Below are 20,382 nucleotides of genomic sequence, written 5' to 3'. Positions count from 1 at the left end.
ATAGATATGACAAAGAATAAAGTGAAATAAAAGTAGTTGAAAGGCCTACACGGTCACATTAACAAAGCTTTGAATGTATGAGTCATTCTACACTAAGAAAAAATACAAGCTCCTATAAGAGATTGAAGAGTCAGCCTAATTACAAGCCAATAATTGAAGCCTAAGACAAACATTCAAACGAGTGAAGCACAGTAACCAATGTCTTATAAACATCAAGATACTAGAAAAAAATGACGTGGGGTATCCAAAAGAGTTCTTATTAGAACTTTACTATATTTTTTCCCTCTTTGGTCAAATATTATTTTCCCTCAATTCAAAATATTTATAACAATTTAAGGTAAATAATTTTTCTATACATAAAATAAAATTTCACATAGTTGAGGAGTTGTTTAGGGATTTAAAACATGTTATCAATTTGTAATGAAAATTTTGATGTATAGACAATTTGGCTTCATTACACTAAATTCCTTTTTTATTTAGTCCATGTGCAAGTCATATTGTCCATACAATGTATGCTTGGCATTTATTTTGTACTCTAATCACATTTATTTGTTTTGTATGCATTAATTGTATTTTTGCTAGTTTAAAAATGTGTTATCTAGATTCTTAGTTACAATCTATAGGTTTTTATCAACCTCCTAAGAAAATCATTCATTGTGAGTCCATTTCATGATAACTTTGTTGATACTGCTAGATGACTTTTAAATATGGCAATGTGGCGGTATATCTATATTACTAAAGTCTAAGATAAAAAATTATATTCCTAAGTGCTCAACATTGCATTTTTGAGCTATGTGCTCAAACTATTCATCCTATAATTCCTACCTACTTGGGTGCACTAATATCTGCCATGCTTCCACATACAAAAGGAGCATAGATGGAAAATGTGGTCGATATGTTTCATAAAACTTTGACTTCAAAATTATTACTTATAAATATTACTTTGAATAGCTTATATATATATATATATATATATATATATATATATATATATAACAAGCAACATCAACAAACAATCCATCTACAAATTGAGAGATTTAAGATCAAAGAATACTTAAATAAACAAATAAAAATGACAATATTTTTATTAATATATCCTATTACTTATAATATTCATACCATAACACTTTTTCATCTTGTGATGATTACAAAGTCCACAATGCCATTATGCTACAAAACATGCCAACTACAACTACCAATATAGGGATCAAAATTTCCCACAACATTTCAAACACAATTTTCCACGATCCATCCCTTCTCTTCATCTTATAGCTTGTTGATTGAGAAGACCCCTTTTCTTGAACTTGAGCACTTACATCTTGAGTATGAGTGTTCTCCAAAGGTTTCACCCTACACATAGTAACATAAAAACTCGTTCTAAATTCACATAAAAGACATTCAAATAAATTGTATACTATGCACAATAGAGTATATACTTGCAGTCTATTAACTAAATGACATTGAAGCCATTTAATATCAAAAAATAATATATTTCATCTATAGGTAATGAATAATATATTTTGATACACATCGTCAATTTTATTTTACTTTTCTATGACATAATATTGGGCATTTTTTGTCAATAAGGTGTTCCCTTCCTACCTCCCATGTGTTGGATTTTTTTTTTGGTGGAAAGTAACAATAAATTGTGATAGAATTTTATATGTTAACATATATTTCAAGAATTTGACATGAGATCTTGATTTTAAAAGCCCCATTGAATCTTACAACATGCAACGATTTCCTAATCAAATAATTAATGAATGGGAAAAAAGTAAACAAAGACAAGAATAAAAGATCAAAGATAGATTATCAAAATTGATATTGATGAAACTCACTCAATCTTGATACAATTTTGAGTCTATGATGGAATGTTATTTTCTCTTTCAAGGGTTTTAAGAGAACATCTAATATAACACTAGAAACCAAAGTATTTCCCTATAACATGTCACATGGATGTTTAATTATGATGTTTCAATTACATGGAAGGTGTTAAACAAAACATGTTTGTATTTTATTTTTTAAATTGTAAGGAATTTCCCATAAATATGCTTAGAGAAGCAAGAGGGCCAATATAAAAAAGTGCATTAGCTAAAGGATAAATATAAGGACACCAAGTTCAAGGGCCCATTATGAAATTTAATACAAAAAAAAAGAAATTAAAATAATAAAATCATTTTTATCACATTTAAGACAATGATCAAGAACAAAATACTAAGAGCTAATATCCCATACCTTCATAAATTTGATAGAAAAAATGTGGACCTTCAATTAGTTAGAAAAATTGTACTTGGAAGAAAATGTGCATTATATTTTTCCGTCAACCTTCCACCCAATAAAAAAAATCCTCTAGATCAAAATGTGGAAGAGAGATTGAACCTAAAGGAAGTGAATGTGTACGATAATCTATATTCCCACAAACATCAACATCATCTAAAGTATATTTAATTGAGGTCTTAACTATTATCTAACAAGTTATTAGTTATTTTTACTTAATGAACATCATATAAGCCATTAGATATGTAAAAGTAGTGTTAAGATCTAAAAATCTAACATAACTATATCTAGTTCTTGAATCACTTGCAAAGCTTCTACCAATAATAAAGAGCATGTCATATTTTTCCCATTTCTAACTTGTTAGAATAAGAATGTGTCTTTTGCAAGACAACACTAGAAAAAGTAATGTGCAAGCTAAAATATCTCTTCAAATATATAAACCAAGTTCCCTCAAATCTAAAACAAACATTAACCTACTTCAAATTGACTACACAAAATATTACCATATACAAATGTGTATTATGTAAGATTCATTGAGGGGAAATATATAAATGAAAATTGTTGCATGCTTATATTTTTCATAAGATATATATGCCATACTATTAATAAATGTCTTCACAAACATGTTTTTTAGATATTTGAAAGAAAAAGATACTAATGTAAACATAAAAAATACATTCTAGGTACCTAAAGTAGAGATAATTGTTCAGTAAAAAGATTGGAAGGATACTAACACATAGGTAACAAATAATGATTCTCCAAATTAATCAACTAAATCTTCAAAGCCAAAACCTATGTAGATAGACAACCTCGATAAAAAATAATTGATGTAAAATCCACGTTCACCTAAATTAACTAAATTGCAAACACACATTCAACAATAACTTTAGTTTGAATAATAATGTATAAATTATAAGAATAACATATGCTATACTCCTCTTGATTTATGTAATCATGAATTTATAGAAGATTGATAGTGGGAGATTGATAGGTGATGATGCTATGGATGTCTATAAGAGAGTCACATCAATTGTCATATTATCATTGATGTCAAAGTCTTAGTTGATTAGACATTATGCTAACTCATTTGAGTATCATATCATTAGATTGATGAAGATGATTTAAAGAAAGTATGATGAAGACATAGTTGATATGTAAGGTATTAAATGGGTACTTGAATGAATACTTGAATGAGTTGGACAATGATAATGTAATATGGGTTTTGATTGTTTCACAATCATGTATTGTTGCAATGTATTAAAGATCACAAGGTTAACCGAGTCACTAGGTTAATGAAGGGAGATTGCATTCATCGAGTGACTCCAATATTGCTTGAGCGATTGTCAAAAGAAGAAGGAAAAAACAATGTTACCCAAGCGAGTCAGTATTAACTGAGTGTTATGTTTCCCAAGTAAAATGTTATGTTTACCAAGTGACAGCTAGATGAACAAGTTTGGAAAAGTAGAATCTGAGATTGAATTTTGATGGAAATTTAAAAAGTGTGAGAAGGTCTAAGGAATGAGTGAAAGTTTGTTACAAGATCTATGGCTGGGAAAATTCAAGGATGATTTGATGAAGGAAATTGAATGAAGATTAATGGACACAAATTTCTATGCAAGTTATGTTTTCTAAGTGTCTAAATTCATTGTATGAAGGAATTATGTTATAAACCTATCATTGATGATGTTGATTAAGTGTCAAAAGATGGAAGAATGTGGAAACATTAAGAAAACTATTTAAGGAGGAGACAAAGATAGTTTAGGCTACTAGCTATTATGTTTTGTAATTGATCATATTTTTGGAGTATTAAGTTACTCAAAGTGCAAAGTTGAAGAAGGAGAAGGAAGAGTGTTGAGCCAGGTGAACCAAGTAGTAGAAGGAGAAAGAGGAAGTGCTAATCAACCAAGTCAAAGTAAAGAGGAAAGAAGATCCAACAAAGAGATCAGACAAAGAAAGATCAAGAATAGAGATCTGAACAAGAAAAGGTAGTTGTTATTCTAACAAATCATTTGTATATTGTTACTATTTAACTATTGTAGCAGAAAATCTCTTAATTACTGAGTGGACCTAACAAGTCTATGAAATCCTATATGGTAACATCGATTAGTGGTGTTTGTAGTTCATTTAAATTATACCACTCTTTTTAGTCAAGGACAAGGAGTGATAAGGTCTGGATTCAGAAATTGTTGATGAGATTTCCACATATGTGGAGGATTACTCTTCTATTGCTGCTATTTTTCATTTTAGGGGTTTTTGGCCCTCTCTTTCGGATTTTCATGCTTGGATTTCCAAATATTGGGAATCAATGATTTTAGATTTAGTTTAGATTTACCTATGGCAAGGGTTTTTTTATTGTGAAATTTGCAAATGTCGAAGATAGAAATTCCATCTTGTGTTGTGGTTTCTCTTGGGAGGAGAGGTTCCCCTTGATGGCCAAACCTTGGTATTAGGATTTTGATCTGACTACTGAATCCTTCAATAATATTCCTCTTTAGGTAAGGCTCTGAAATCTTCACCTTCACTTTTGGCTAGATTCAGTCTTGGAGGCTATGGGGGATGCCCTTGGGGACTTCTTGTTGGTTGATTTAGTTTCTTCCAATATATATAAGACGATGGATTCTCGCATCCTTATGGAGATTGATGTCTCCAAGGGGCTCCTTGAAAAGATTAAGTTGGTTTCTCCAAATGGTTTTTGGATTCACCTTCTTGATTATGAGGGTATTCCCTTTGGATGCAGGAAATGTCATAAGACTAACCATCTCATTGCGTAATGTTCCTTTGATAAGGTTAGATCAAAGAAATTGTCTTCTTGGTGGTTGGGGGTTTCAAATGATCACTATATGGTTCAGAAAGTATCCATGAAAGCGGATGGGTTGGATAGCTCTTCTCAAATTGATCTTTCTTTGGTTGAGGATTCGGTTGTTGTCTTTGATGATTCAAATGTTGTCCCTATGACAATTTTGACTCAAAATGTTGTTGTTGTCCCTTTAGTGACTTTGATTTAGAATGTTGTTGTTGTCCCTTCTTCTGCTGCTGACTCTGTCTAGAATACTATTGCTAGTGTTGATTCAGTTGTTTTATCTCCTATTGCGAGGGTTTTGGGGGTTAGTAGTGGGGCTCCCCTTTTCCCTAGGGATTGGTAGAAGGTTGTTGGGAAGGTGGAGGATGGTTGGACATTAGTTAAAGGGAAAAAAGTCAAATCCTTCAAACCTTCATTTGATATCTCTTTACGTTCTCAAAAGATTGGGCCAAAATGTAAATCTTGATGGTCTATGGTTTTTTGGGTTGTTTTCCCTCTTGTTGGGAACTTTGGTGTGTCCCTCTAGTTTGTCAAATGGTGTTCCATAGTTGTTTTAATAAGACCCTTCATTGTTATATCTTTCTTTTCCCTTTGTACAAGGTATTGGGTCCTTTCAAAACTTGTTTTTACTTAATCAAAACAAAGTGTATGCAACCTTTAACAAGGTTGACTCCTAGGAGAGCTCACTTTAGAAGAATGAAATTTTTGAGTTTCCAATCCCAGGTGGTTTTTCCCTTCACAGGGTTTCCACATTAAAATCATGGTGTCAAATGTGTGAATGCTATTTGTATTGCAAGTTGGTTTACATGTTTTTATAGTTTACTACAACTCGTTAATAACTAAGATATCACTAGGTGATAACTGGAATTTTACAGTCACTCGGTAATGCAAGGAACATTGATTTGAAAGTTTGGATTAAAGTATTTGAAAGAGTTGATTAACGTTTACACTGAATGATTGGAGTTAATGTTTATGATACAAAAACAAATACAAATGATACAAAAACTTATGAAATAGAGTAGTAAGCTACTACAACATCATAAATGCAAAAAAACTACCCTATATATGGCATGCGTGGGGCAACAAAAACCAACTACATAAACCATTCTAATAATGGGAAAAGTAACAACCTCTACATTGGAGCTAATTATCCAGTCATGGTAGCATTGTAACTTGAAAACATTTAAAAATCACTAATGTCTATAGTTAAAGATTGCAACAATGAATGATGCTCTTAAGAAATGATGCATGTTCAAATCTTGATTTTCCATGGAGTTCACATGACACAAGGAACTAAAAAAATTAAGAATTGTTTTGCCATGTCTTCTATAAATGATCCACTCTTAAGAAGTTGCATCAAAATGTCTACATCACACAACAAATACTATAAACAAATTCTTAACATGATGTTTGACTCTAGAATGGACTCATCTTCAAGATCTTATACTTCAATTAACTATGTTCTTTTTGGTGTCCCATCATTCATAGACTCTTCTAACCCACCTTCAAATGTAGAGACGTATTAATTTGATGCATCTTAATTCATTAGGCAACCAATGCCTTCTTCCTAATGAGAAAACTTGGTAGGTCACTTAGCTTTATACATGGAATCCTATTGAGATCAATACAAAAGGTCTTTATTATTCATCTTGTAAATTGACTAGTGCCTACGAGAAAGAGATAAAATTCAACTTGTCGCCTTTATTTAATGCTAAAAATACATAAATGGATTTTTAAAAACTAATAGCTCTAGGTTTTTCTATAGGCTTGATTCATGATCCTTTCTCTTTTTTATCTCATATTCTTTCATAGCCTTTAGACTCCATAGATATTTATATTTATTGAATGTGTCTTTTATCACAAATCAATCTATATTTAAAATATCCCATCATAAGATTTCATTGGTCTCATCTCAAAACATTGAAGGTTACCAAAAATATCCCATCATATATTTTCACTATTTAATTATCTCAAAAACATTAAAGGTTACCAAAAACATTTGATTTTGATTTAAAAGAATATGTAAGCTATATGAAAAGTATTTATACTATCACAACATATTGGCTTATGAAACATGCAAAAAAAAGAAGTTGTCTTTACAAGGTTCTTCTAAAGAAAACCTTTTAGGGGAAGGTAATTCGAGGTTTTCTATTTGTACTAGAACTACTAAAATTCTTGTGTCAATATCCTAAGAAATTTTGAGTTTGAAGGTTTTTCTCAAATATTATTTTATGCACATCAAATCACTCACCACTATTTACAACAAAATACAAATTGTGTGAAGTCTTTTATGATTTTCTCAATAGTAATCATGTAGCTCTAACTTAATCAGTCACACTTGATATTTTAAGTTCATTGGTTTTTTTTATCATGAAGGCGATCTTTGTTAGAAATGCACTTTTAGAACAACTCAGTTAGATTTCTAGAATGTTACAAAATTACATTATTTTTTATGATAAGGTAGTCAAATCATGTGAAACATTTTTGATGGGAAAACAATTCTTATTCTTTGCATTCAATGCACAGAGAATGTATGCACCCTCAATTGACTTGAAGTGATGCAAATCAAGGATGGAGAATCCCCAAAGGATATGTCCAAGCCTTGCAACAGTGAGTAACACAATGAAAAACCACAAGAATACAACTGAACAAAAACACTTCTATTATTAGAAGATATCTTATTACATCAAATGGACATCAAATATATTGGGTTGTAAGGCCCTCCAAGTTACAACCACAACAAGATCTAGACTCAGACCAATTCTCACTATAAATTAGACCTCAAAGATAAACTCCTTTTGATGATCTACCATTATATATATATATCGCCCCACATGGATCAGCTCAAAGAATCACATTTCCTAATAATTAGAAAATATTATATTCATGTTTATGGGTAAGATTATGTGTGAGTTTATTAACATCAATGTTTCAGATCATACTCAATGATCCATCGTCAGAATGACAAAGCTAAGAATGCAAAGAAATAATAAGTTTAGAGCCAAACTGAATAAAAAGAAAAGGATAGGGGACAGGGATAAGAAACACGCAAACCAAGGAAAGAATTAAATAGCAAAAAAGAAAGAAAGAACAATGTAAAAATAAGAGAGGCGAAAATAGGAGAATAATAAGGTAAAAAGAGGACATAGCAACTAGTCCTAAAAAATACAACATAAATCAATATACCCCAAAAATATTCTATATATAAAGATGTACATATGTATATACACATGTATATCCATGATTTAACTTATATCAAATATATATATATATATATATATATATATATATATATATATATATATATATATATATATATATATATATATGCACACAATTGAATAATATATGAAAGATTTAATAAATATATAACATTATGTATATATTGTATATCTATAGATATACTATTATATGCGAACATAATTTAATATATTTATTAAATATTTCATATATTATTTAATTGTGTGCATATACATAACTATTATATATATTCTCTTATATATACAACATATATACATAATTTAATATATATTTGATGTATATTAAATCATGGATATACGTGTCTGTGTATACATATGTATATCTTTATATATAGAATGTTTTTGGGGTATTTTGATTTATTTATGTTGTATTCTTTAAGACTAATTTCTTTGTCCTCTTTTTATCTTACTATTCTCTTATTTTCTCCTCTATTATTTTTTCATTCTTCTTTCTCTATTTTTTGTTGTTTAATTATTTCCTTGATTTGCATGTTGCTTATCCTTGCCCCCTCTACTTTTCTTTTAGTTTAATCTTCCTCTGCAACCTATTATTTCTTTGCATTCTTAGCTCTCTCATCCTAATGATGGATCATTGAGTATGATCCCAAATGTTGATGCTGATAAACTCACACACAATCTTACCCAAAAGCATAAATATAATATCATGGATTGTGGAAATCCTGTTACAATTAATTAGAAAATATATTACAACAAATAGGACAAACCCCAAAGATAAGATTAGTGATCGATTAAAAAAAAACCTCAAGATTTATGGTCTAATATTTATGTCCACACATGATGCAAGAATCACTATGAAGAGCTACAAACCATCGTACATAACAACAAAGCATCACACAACAAGTTTCTACTCATCTCTCAAGGTATACACAATTTTATAAATTTATTAAATCTTTCATATATTATTTGACACACATACACACACACGTGTGAGTGTATACTTATGTATATCTTTATAGATAGAATGTTTTCAAGCTATTTTTACTTGTTTATTTATTTATGTTGTATTTTTTAGGACTAATTGCTCTGTTCTCTTCTTATCTTACTATTCTCTTATTTTCTCCTCTATTATTTTTTCATTGTTCTTTCTCTATTTTTTTAATTTAATTATTTCTTTGGCTTGTGTGTTGCTTATCCTTATCCCATCTCTTGTTCTTTTTATTCACTTTGGGTTTGCAACCTATTTTTTTTTGCATTCTTAGCTCTCTCATCTTGATGATGGATCATTGAGTATGATTTGAAACTACACACACACACACACACACACACACACACACGATTGAATAATATATGAAAGATTCAATAAATATATAAAAAATTTCAGAGCATATGTTAAATCATGGATATATGTGTGTATATATACATATATCTATCTTTATATATAGAATATTTTTGGGGTATTTTGATTTATTTATTTATGTTGTGTTTTTTAAGACTAATTGCTTTGTCCTCTTTTTACCTTACTACTCTCTTATTTTCTCCTCTACTATTTTTTTGTTGTTCTTTCTCTATTTTTTGTTATTTAATTCTTTCCTTGGTTTGTGTGTTGCTTATCCTTGCCCCCTCTCCTTTTCTTTTTATTGAGTTTGTCTCTACATCCTATTATTTCTTTGCATTCTTAACTCTCTCATCCTGATGATGGATCATTGAGTAAGATCTGAAACATTGATGCTGATAAACTCAGACACAATCTTACCCAGAAGCATCAATATAATATCATGGATTGTGGAAATCTATTACAATTAATTAGAAAATATGTTACAACAAATAGGATAAACCTCAAATATAAGATTAGTGATCAAGTAAAAAAAGAACCTGGAGATGTACAATCTGATATTTGGATCCACACATGATCCAAGAATCACCATGAAGAGCTACAAACCATCGTGCATAGGTACAAAGCATTACACAACACGTTTCTACTCATCTCTCAAGGTGCCCTTGAAGAAAACGTTACTCAAAGAGAAAAGAATTAGAACTTGATAAATGAGAAACCATATGATGTGTAATCATAAGAGAATGATCTAAGACAAATCCTCTTCAAGATGCCAAAATTGCACATGTTGAAATACACAATTGAACAATTATGTACATGAACACTCAAACAAGAAAAAATAAATTGGGTGATGCATGATTACTAGCTACACAAGGATGCTCCTGCATTAGACACCCCATGTGACAAGATGTTCTAGACAAGATTCAAAACATAAATCACATGCTTATTCTTAATCTAATAGCCAATAACCAATGCTACTATTGTTGCATTCAATCCTTTTACTCCCAAGAAGATGAAAAACTTATTATTGCTACTAGACTCAAGTTATTTATCTTTATCACATTCATTTGACTGAATAACACTCACACCTTTGTCCTTTACCACATTATCTTTTTGCTTCCTTGGTAAAACCCTATACTATTGCATACCCTGACCTTTCTGATCAAACTCATCCTTAACATCAATGTGTTCATTATTGTCATTCCATCAAGCTCAACTTCTACATTTGCTTCACCTACAAGTTCAACATCCTTCAGACTATAGGTCTTGAAAACATTCAAATTCCTTGCACTCTTACCTATATCATCCTCCAAAGAAATCAAGGTAAACTTCCCACCATCCTTTACAATAGTAACAATATTCCTTCTACAATCATGAATATCTCCTCTATCATATTGCCAAGGTCTACCAAGTAAAACATGACAAACACTCATGTTAACCACATCACGTTACACTTTATCCTTGTAAGGACCAATATTGAAATTGACCAAACACTTTTGCCTAGCTTCCAACATATGATTATCCTAAAACCAACTTATCCCATCAAGACATAGATGCCTAAATAATTGCAATCCAAATTTTTGTACCATCTCTACTAATACAAGGTTTTCAATACTACCACCTGTTGATGTATAGCATCTGTAGAAGTAATTTGTCATATGCAAATCTATATCATAATTATCTTATAATCATTACTATGGCTCTCTCTCTCTCTCTCTCTCTCTCTCTCTCTCTCTCTCTCTCTCTCTCTCACACACACACACACACACACACACACACACACACACACACACACACACATGTATATGAGTTATTATTGATTTCATGAACATGCGATTGATACTATTGACGAAAGATTAGGGATCAACAAATTGCCTTGTAATATTGTCGATGACAATAATATAAAGGCATTATCGACCACTTGTGTTAAGCAATGTTTGTTTAGTGTTAAACTTATCATTAGTTATGCTCCATAGAGGCATGACCCTACGTGGCCAAAGGCCATGTAGAGTCGTGACTCCACGGGTCATAACCATTGCACAACTTATATATGTGTATTGCAAATCGATGGGAAAGACATCTATCCACGACATCTCAGACCCAATGATTTGCATCACAATCATTATTAATACTTTTAGTACTTCTCCTCTGTCATCTAATCTACAGGATCATTAACCTATACAGTATACATTCCATATTAATCAACAACATAGAAAGGAGATTCAGCATATAAGCAATTCAAAGATCACCATTATTTGAAGGATGACTCGGCACTACTGTGGTACAACTAAGAGCATCTATTGTTCTCATATTTATTGTAATAGTTTTATCTATCAGAGATCCATAAAACTTAACACCACCATCCATGATAACTTTCCAACATTTTCCATTGGAGTTACAAATATTACTAAATGAGTTTCTTCTTTGCAGCGGCTCAACTTCATGCTTACTCAACACAATTCTTCTCAACATAAGAGATTCTCCCATGTCTAGCGAAGCAGTATCAACCTTAGGTTCGTTCACAACTTGATACTTATGTGCCATTAGGTTTTGCTTATGAAAACCTCTATTATTACCTTTCGGACATTGAAAAGCTCTATATCCCTCCTTCCCACACTTGAAATGGGTACCTTTGAAAACTTTAATATCAACTCTCTTCCTTCTGATCCTATAATTCAACTGCAAATACTTGCTTCTCCCTTTTTGCATTAGCCACTTGCTTTTCCCTACCCCTAGGGTTACCTTGTCTTTTGGTTGTCTTTTTCCTTTAGAACATATTGATAAGAATCCTCAAATGCGTTAATCCCTAACATACTCAATTACTCTTGAATGTGTAGTCTCAAACCATTCACATACTTGGCCACCTTTTTCTTAGATGACTCCCAATGTACAAATCTAATTTGTATCTTGTAGAACTCCTTAATATAGTCCTTAATTGACAAGTCCTTTTGTGTCAACTTTTGGAACTTAAAAAAAAAAAAAAAGTTCACAATCCTCAAGTATGAATTTGGCCTTATGTCTAGAAAACATAACCGTCCATCTACTGATCTTAGGTTCACCATTATCTTCTCTATCCTTCTACAATTCTTTCTACCACAAGGTAATATGTTCCTTCAACTTAGTTTGTGCTTACCTAACCTTTTGTGGATCTCTAACATCTTCAAGCTCAAAGTAGTCTTCAAGTTCATAATCCAATCAATCAAACCATCAAGATGTAATGAACCAAATAAATCTGAAACATTCACTCTATGAATTACCAAATTGTGCCACAACCTTACAAAATATTTCTTATGTAGGGATCTCACTACAAAAATTTTAAGATCTTCAAAAGCCTCCTCATATTCATCCTTGCCTATCTCAAGATTCATTCTTAATCCATTCAAGACATTACAAATCTCAGCTTGCATCTCAATTCTAAATTTTTCCATCATGTGCTCCAACCTCCTAGGGTAAATCCTTATTGGTGAAATCCTTCAATCTAATCCTTGGTGCAACTATCTCATCTTCAACGATCTAATTAACAATTTCTAATTGCCCTACTTTTGATGATCTATTATCTACACTTGTAATTTTCCATAGATCAATGCTTTGTTCACCATAGTGCTTATCAAAAACTCTTTAAGGTTTACAAATGATTAATGATCCACTCTGTGATCTACTTGTCCAAGTCCTTTGCACTTATAGGCTAGAACCATGATTTAACACTCCACAATCAAGGAATCTAGGGCTTCACAACTAAAAAATTCCACAAATCTGCAACCACAAGATCTAACTTGCTCTAATACTTTTTGATGCAGCTCAAGGATGGAGAATCCCCAAAGGAGATGCCAAAACTTGCATCAGTGATTTTTTATTACATCAAATGGACATCAAACATGTCAGGTTGTAAGGGCTTCCCATTTACCACCACTACAAGAACTGGGGTCAAACCAATTCCCACTATCAATCAGGCCCCAAAGATAACCTCCTCCTGATGATCTACCATCTCTCCAAGATACATCGTGACCTTACATATGTAGCCATCATGCTATGTGGGTTGGCTCAAAAAATTACAACCTAATAATTAGAAAATGTGTTACAACAAATAAGACATACTCCAAAGATAAGATTATCAATCGAGCAAATAAACACATGGAGATGCACGATTTGAGATATAGGTCCACACATGATCCAAGAATCACCAAGAGGAGCTACAAACTATTGGAAGTAGGAACAAAGCATCACATAATGAATTTTCACTCATCACTCAAGGTACCCATGAAGAACATGCTACTTGAGGATAAAGGAAATAGAACATGATGGATAAGAAACCATATGATGTGCAATCATAGGAAAATTATATAAGGTAGGTCCCTCTCAAGATGCTAGAATCACATACACTAAAACACATGATCAAATATTCACACACAAACACCTAGACAAGGAAACATGAACATAAGAAAACAAAAAAATATTTTTTGGTGATGCAAGATTACCAGCTACCCAAGAATGCTCTTGCATCAAACTGTAACAAGAAATTATCTGGCATGATCTCCGAGTTGAAAATTGAAATTGAACCAAGATAATGAAACTATTTCATCCTCGTCCTACTAATATCTCAACAAATTTTATGTTGTCACATCTTTATGTGCCACTCCCAAATATTGCAAGTTGTAAAGAATGTAATGTGTTCATTCAGATGTTGTGAGTTGTCACCCTAAAACTTTGGAAATCTTTTTTGTCAAATAATATTAGTTATACTCTACATGTGTAAAGGGGCCAATAATGGTTCTCCCTAATAGATGAGGCAAAGATGGAAGATCGCTAGCATGGGCATTGCTACCCATTGTTTGAAGTGATATTTTTCAACATAGAGAGTGTTTTTGATAAGATTAGGAAGAGCTTCCTTTGCTTAAAAGGTATTTTTAAGAGTTTGAAAGACAAACCTATCTTCCAACTTAATCTAGTGTATACTTTACCAATTATGATAGATGAAGTTCAATTAAAAGCAATAAAATTTGTTTTCTTGGAAAAAACATAGACATGTTGGATAATGTTTCCTAATAGAATTATGTAAAAGTATTAGCATTTAAATTTTCTTTTGTAAGACAACACAAAAAATAGTACAAATTAAAGCCTCTTAAAAAATTTAGAGGGGCACACTTTGAAATCTAAAGTAAACTAAACTAGCCCTAGACTAGAATCATAGATGATACATACAAAAATACACATTATACAAGATCCCTCTTGCAAAATAGAGAATTATTCAATTTGAAGCCAATAAAAAATAATATTATACTAAGAATAACTAAACTAGATTTTCAACTCTACTTGAAAATTTTAGAAATAACAAATTAAATTAGCCACAAATCTAGAATATCCTCACACTATCGGACATGAAAATCGAAATCACTTGCATTCCTTTGAAAGAAAAATGAAACGACCAGCCCCTCGATGCTGGGAAAGAAGGACGAATGCCTATATTTACAATTATTCTTAAGACTTGCCTGTACCTATACGTTTGGAGAGAAGTCCCACATCCTTCACAACCGCGTTTTGATTTCACAAAGGCAAAAGGCCAACTGGCGAAACAGGAAAAAGGAGAAGAACATGCGAATTGGAAAAGTCTGCCATAACTGAAAATGCGCAGGGTTTCGTCATGTTTTGGCCGACCCAATAACCGGGTGAAAATCATTTTGCGATACGTGCGCCTTGTAGAGTTATATGGTGGCTCAACCAACCGACGCATGCGTACTTTTATGGTGGGTAGAAAAACATAACGATTGAACCATTAATAAAATTGTGCCTTAGCAAAATTTAACATCAATGTTGTCAGCTAAAATGCTGGGGAATATGTAAGCGTTTGAGCCATTTCATGCAAAGTTGGGGAAGTTTTTGTTGGCCAAACCACATGTAGAACCTACCAGATGGGGATTGAGTTGAACTTTGCCATCATTTGGATTGGTGGGCGAAACTTAAATGTCACTACTTCCATGTGCCTGTGGAACCTCATAACGTTTGAGACAATCGAAGTGGGCGAAATATGTCTTTCAAACCCGCTGCTTTCACAAAAGTGGGGTGGAACTTTAATGTGCTCTCACCACCTCTCAAAATCAAGCAAACATTTGACTTAAGCCACTTTCAATATCTATATTTTTTTCTACAGATTGTAGCTACCTATCGAAGACTATTGTGCCTTATGTTGCTTGCTGATCTCATTGCATTGTCAGCCTACAAGAGCTACTTCTTGTTGCTCTAACACTAATTATGTCCCTTCTTCTACTCTGCTATTCAATCACGAGTATGAGGAAACGAAACAGTTTTGCAACTATCTGTACACAAAAAAAAAAGGTCAAGTTGGTCGTTCTTGAACAAGGCTAGTCCTAAATGAACAAGGTCAAGTTGGTCGTTCTTGTTTTCAGTAATACGCCAGCTTAGAAAGTCAAGAAAAAACTACTTTACTTAAAGAGTTTCTTTAGAGTGCAACACAACTTCGTGCTATATGCTTTCTGTAATAGTTTAAGTGCCCTCTCCAGGTATTTTTTTGAACCAGGAAACTTGGGGATCAACAACAAATCAAAACATTCTTCTATACGAGATTATTTTAGTAGAGGCGGTGGAGGCCTCGGAAATTGTTAGATTGTTGAGCTATCTAAAAAAGTGAGTAAAATGGATGCACATCGCTGGCCTAGTAGGGTGGTTGACAAAGACCTGGCTCATCGGAAGAAGATATGGAAGAAACAAAACAATAAATGGTTCAACAAGTGGAGCATTGACTACCAAGAGTGCCCAGAAAACAATTTTGAAATAAAAAAATGGGTGGCAGAAAAAATCAGATCTGCCATGTGGACAAATTAGGTAGAAAAAAAGCCTATTATGTCAAAGAATTTAATCCCACATGCGAACATGACAACAAAGAGTATTTAGGAGCCGAGATCAAAGGAAAGGCAAAAATCCTAATTGCTCAACTGAGATCTAGGTCCCATCATTTGAGATGTGAAACTGGTAGATGGAAGGTCCCTAAGGAAAAGTGGGAAGACAGAATTTGTAGATTTTGCAATGAGGGTGTGGTGGAAACAGAGTGGCACTATCTGAAGGATTGTACAACATATGAGGACATTCATAGCGAGCACAAAGAAACATTAAAAGTGAACAACATAAAAGACCTTTTCGAAAGACCAAGACTCCTCAAGGGGGCCATTTTACTTATGCAAATTCACAACAAAAGAGATGGGCTGGAGAAATCACATCAGACTAACTAGGAGTTTTATGTGGGTCCCTTAGGCTTATGGCCTCGTAGACGTCGTTAAAAATCTTTCATTTCATTTCTAACATTCCACAAAACTATCAAGTTTAGTAGAAACACGCAAAAACTTCCTAAAGGAATGTCAAAATGAAAAGTGCAAACTTTAGGCAATGTCTATGCAGGGACCACCATTCATCGAATTTTTTTATTAATTAAAAAATAAAAGAAAATGATTGTATTCTGATTTATTTTGATTTTTAAACTAACAAAAATATCTAGTGAACAACCCGTTCTTATTTCTACACAGACAACTAGCAAACTTTACATGCAAAATTAGACCAATAACAACTAAAGGTAAAAGCCCCATGCTATAACTCCTTTGAGGAAAATGTGACTCACGATGTGTACATTGAGCCGGAGAATTCTCCTCCCAATGCGGCCCTTGAAGATTAAGAGGACAAGAATGAGGAAAACAAAGAGGCAGTTCCTTGTCACCAATACTGTGGTTGTGGATGAGGTCCATGTTAAATTGCTGGAGGAAGATCTGAAAGAAATTGATATTCAGCCTTCTCTGGGTGTGCTCCAAATAGCAAAAGCTATTTCTAGGTACACTTTTAGAATGGAGCAATGGACCTTTAATTCCATTATAAAACTCAACATCAACTATAGAGCCTTAAATGCAAAAATGGAAGAAGTTGAGAGCAAGCTCAAAGAGGAGGCAGGGAGTGGTAATGTTGCAAATGATGTGGAGGTTAAGATTCAAGGGCTGGTTGATAGAATTGCAAATTTGGAAAGAAACACCTCTACTTTGGTTAACAATTACCAGAAGCTATTGGAGGACTCACGAGAAAGTATGAATAAACTTGTTGGTAATGTGGACATGCATGCAAACAACATCATGGTGCTAGACTTGACAAAGCTAAGGGCATGGAAGAGGCTACAGGCGAGAAAAGAGCCAGATCCTCTACGAGGGAGATGAAGGCTAAGATTGAAGAATAGATCAAAGATGATGTCAAAGCGGTCGTAGAGAAGATCAAGGAAAAGGAGGAGCTAGCAATGGAGCCAACTTAATGTTGGGTTGGTTCTTTTGTCTTCTGGGTTTTTTCCTTTTTGTGTTTTTAGCATAGTTATGTTGTTTGGTTTTGTTGTTGGTCATAGTTAGTTTGTTGGTCGCTTGTGGGATTCTGGTTGTCTAGGGCGCTGGTTATCTGTTCCAGCACAGTTTCTTTTAAAAGACTCTATTTTCTATTTTGTAAAGACTTTTGGGATTTCGGGTCCCTTGTAGAAAACATGTTTTAACCCTTAATCGAAAACTAAATGTAAAAGCAAGTAGTTTTTTATCAATAAGAAGTCACTCTAAACAAGACTCTTTAGACTCAATGCATAGAAACCAAATTATTCTTAAAATATTGGATTATTTTCTAGTAGAGCTAGCAAGGTTCCATTTATTATTAAGATTAATGATAATGTCTTGAGAGTGGCGTAAGTTATCATAGACATGCTAATCTTTTACAAGTTTTTCTTTTGGCTCGATTAGCACATTATACATTGAATGTCCTTCCGAGAAATGAGTCTCCCATCTCAAATGATCTCCGCAAAAGATTTGATCCTTCAAGAAAACCAGCTTGAAGTGCATTGCTCTGAAAGGCACAAGCCTTATTTCAAACTCTAAAAGAAACTAGGGTCTTTAAATTAAGAAATATGGCACCCAAGGAAAACACAGAAAATGGGCCTAGACGAAGTTATTTTCATTCATCACAAAATTACGTATTTATATGCAAAAGTCAATGCAACTTCCTATAACACTGCTAACTGTACTGACAACAAACATAGGGACCATAGCTAAGAGTTGTTCTTTGGCAAAAAATATTAGACTTGTTAATGTTATAATTTTGTCGGATAAATTATATTATATATATGAGATATATAATATGACATATATTATATATAAAATAATTATATATATATATATATATATATATAATAGATTGAGGGTATATTAATTGTGTTATAACTATAACTAATGTAAGTTAATATATTAAACAGACATGTCTTTTCAAGAGGCGTGCCTCTTTATACCACATATATATTCATTCGAAAAGTAACTTGAAAAAACACATAAAAGATCCACAAGTACTATTACAAGTTACAAAATAGATTAATGATTTTATTTCACTAACATGATATCACAGCAGTGACAATCTTGAAAAATATATTGACTTAATTTTGAGTCGTATAACTCTGAAATTATAAAGTTTTAAGAATGAAATATTATTCTGGGGCATCTATTATTTTCCTAAAAAATATTATTTCCAAATATCATTACGATGATATATGTGAGGGCTGCCCTAATGTTCACGACATATTGTATAGCAACTAGAGTACTGATTGTGGGTGCATTTAACATTATGGTCTGAAATTCTGAATGTTACGCTTTTGCCTTCCTCGTATTTCCTGTACTTCTTTTTTTAAGCACCAAAGGTAATCCATGAACTCAAGCTTTGTATCGTGTAAATAGCGCCTGGAAATGTGATTTGTCGTAGCTACTTGTTGTCTTGGGGGAACTTGGCTCTCGCGTTACCATTGCAATGGAAAATCTTGTACTCTATCGGGGTTTCATTTTGAGTTTTGAGTTCAACAACAACAACAGCAGATACCTTTTTTTTTTCTCTGACTTGAGCTTCATGGCGTCTGATGTCTGGAACGTTCAACGGAAAGTTAAAATGTCCTCTGGGTTTTCGAAGCAGAAACTCAGCAGCTGAGCTCTACGGCACCATATCGAAGGAGATGTTTGTTTCCTAATCATCCCTTCAGCCAGTTAAAAAAAAAGGGGGCTCCATAAGTCTATCGTATAACTATAGTCACTCACACTCGCAGGCAACAAAACTTTATTTCAGAGGCTCAATTTTCATTCCAGTCCTCATCTAAGCATTTGCAGATTGTAAATCGAAAAGGGTGAGTCCTTATTGAAACATAAGTTGGAGATGTGTCAACTGTGATCTAATGTTGCGTGGAGGATTATTTTACTGAAGTAATTGGAGATGAACCATTGACGCTCAGAAAGAATTCCACGAATATGCACATAACCCGAATCGTGGTCAAAGGGCACGGTTTTGATGGAGGATTTAAGCCTCATATATTCCGCCACCATTTTGATGGTGGATTTACGATAAATGCACACTTTGGGGAAAGACTCATTATCTGTCGCTGACCGAAATTTGCATGTCGTGACTATCCAACTGTGAAAAAAAATGAGTGCAAGGGCCCACAGTTTATGTGAAATAAGTTTAAAGGATAATATTTTAAACCCAGAGAGTGAAGCTATAACCTCACTGCAAGATCTTCAAGCGGTGGCTTCATATATTTATCCATCATCGCAGATATTGTCCGATATTTGACAGTTCATAATATGTATTAATGCTAATGGCTGATCTAATGAGGATCAAAATTTATGAAATTAATTATTTGGGTGAACACACAAAATCGTCATTTCTGTTCACTACAGTTGTACTGAAATTTATGAATC

General features: G+C 32.8%; 1 protein-coding gene across 3 annotated transcripts in view; it reads right to left on the bottom strand.

The window, feature by feature from the left end:
* Positions 1–1,059: 1,059 nt before the first annotated feature.
* The window catches only part of LOC149552056 (uncharacterized), a 168,014-nt gene continuing 148,691 nt past the window's right edge, over positions 1,060–20,382 (bottom strand). For 2 of the 3 annotated variants that reach the window (XM_089789763.1, XM_089789764.1), the window contains exon 8: positions 1,060–1,350. In XM_089789763.1, coding sequence (XP_089645889.1) covers positions 1,146–1,350 — 205 coding nt within the window. In that variant the 3' untranslated portion in view covers positions 1,060–1,145. The remainder of the gene's footprint in view (positions 1,351–20,382) is intronic. The other variant, XM_089789765.1, reaches the window with a different exon arrangement.

This window comes from Cupressus sempervirens, chromosome 6 (genome assembly GCF_028749045.1).
Source record: "Cupressus sempervirens isolate cs-2001-9-10 chromosome 6, ASM2874904v1, whole genome shotgun sequence".
Taxonomy (NCBI): Eukaryota; Viridiplantae; Streptophyta; class Pinopsida; order Cupressales; family Cupressaceae; genus Cupressus; species Cupressus sempervirens.
Note: the sequence above shows the minus strand (reverse complement) of the source record. Positions and strands in the feature narration are given on the sequence as shown.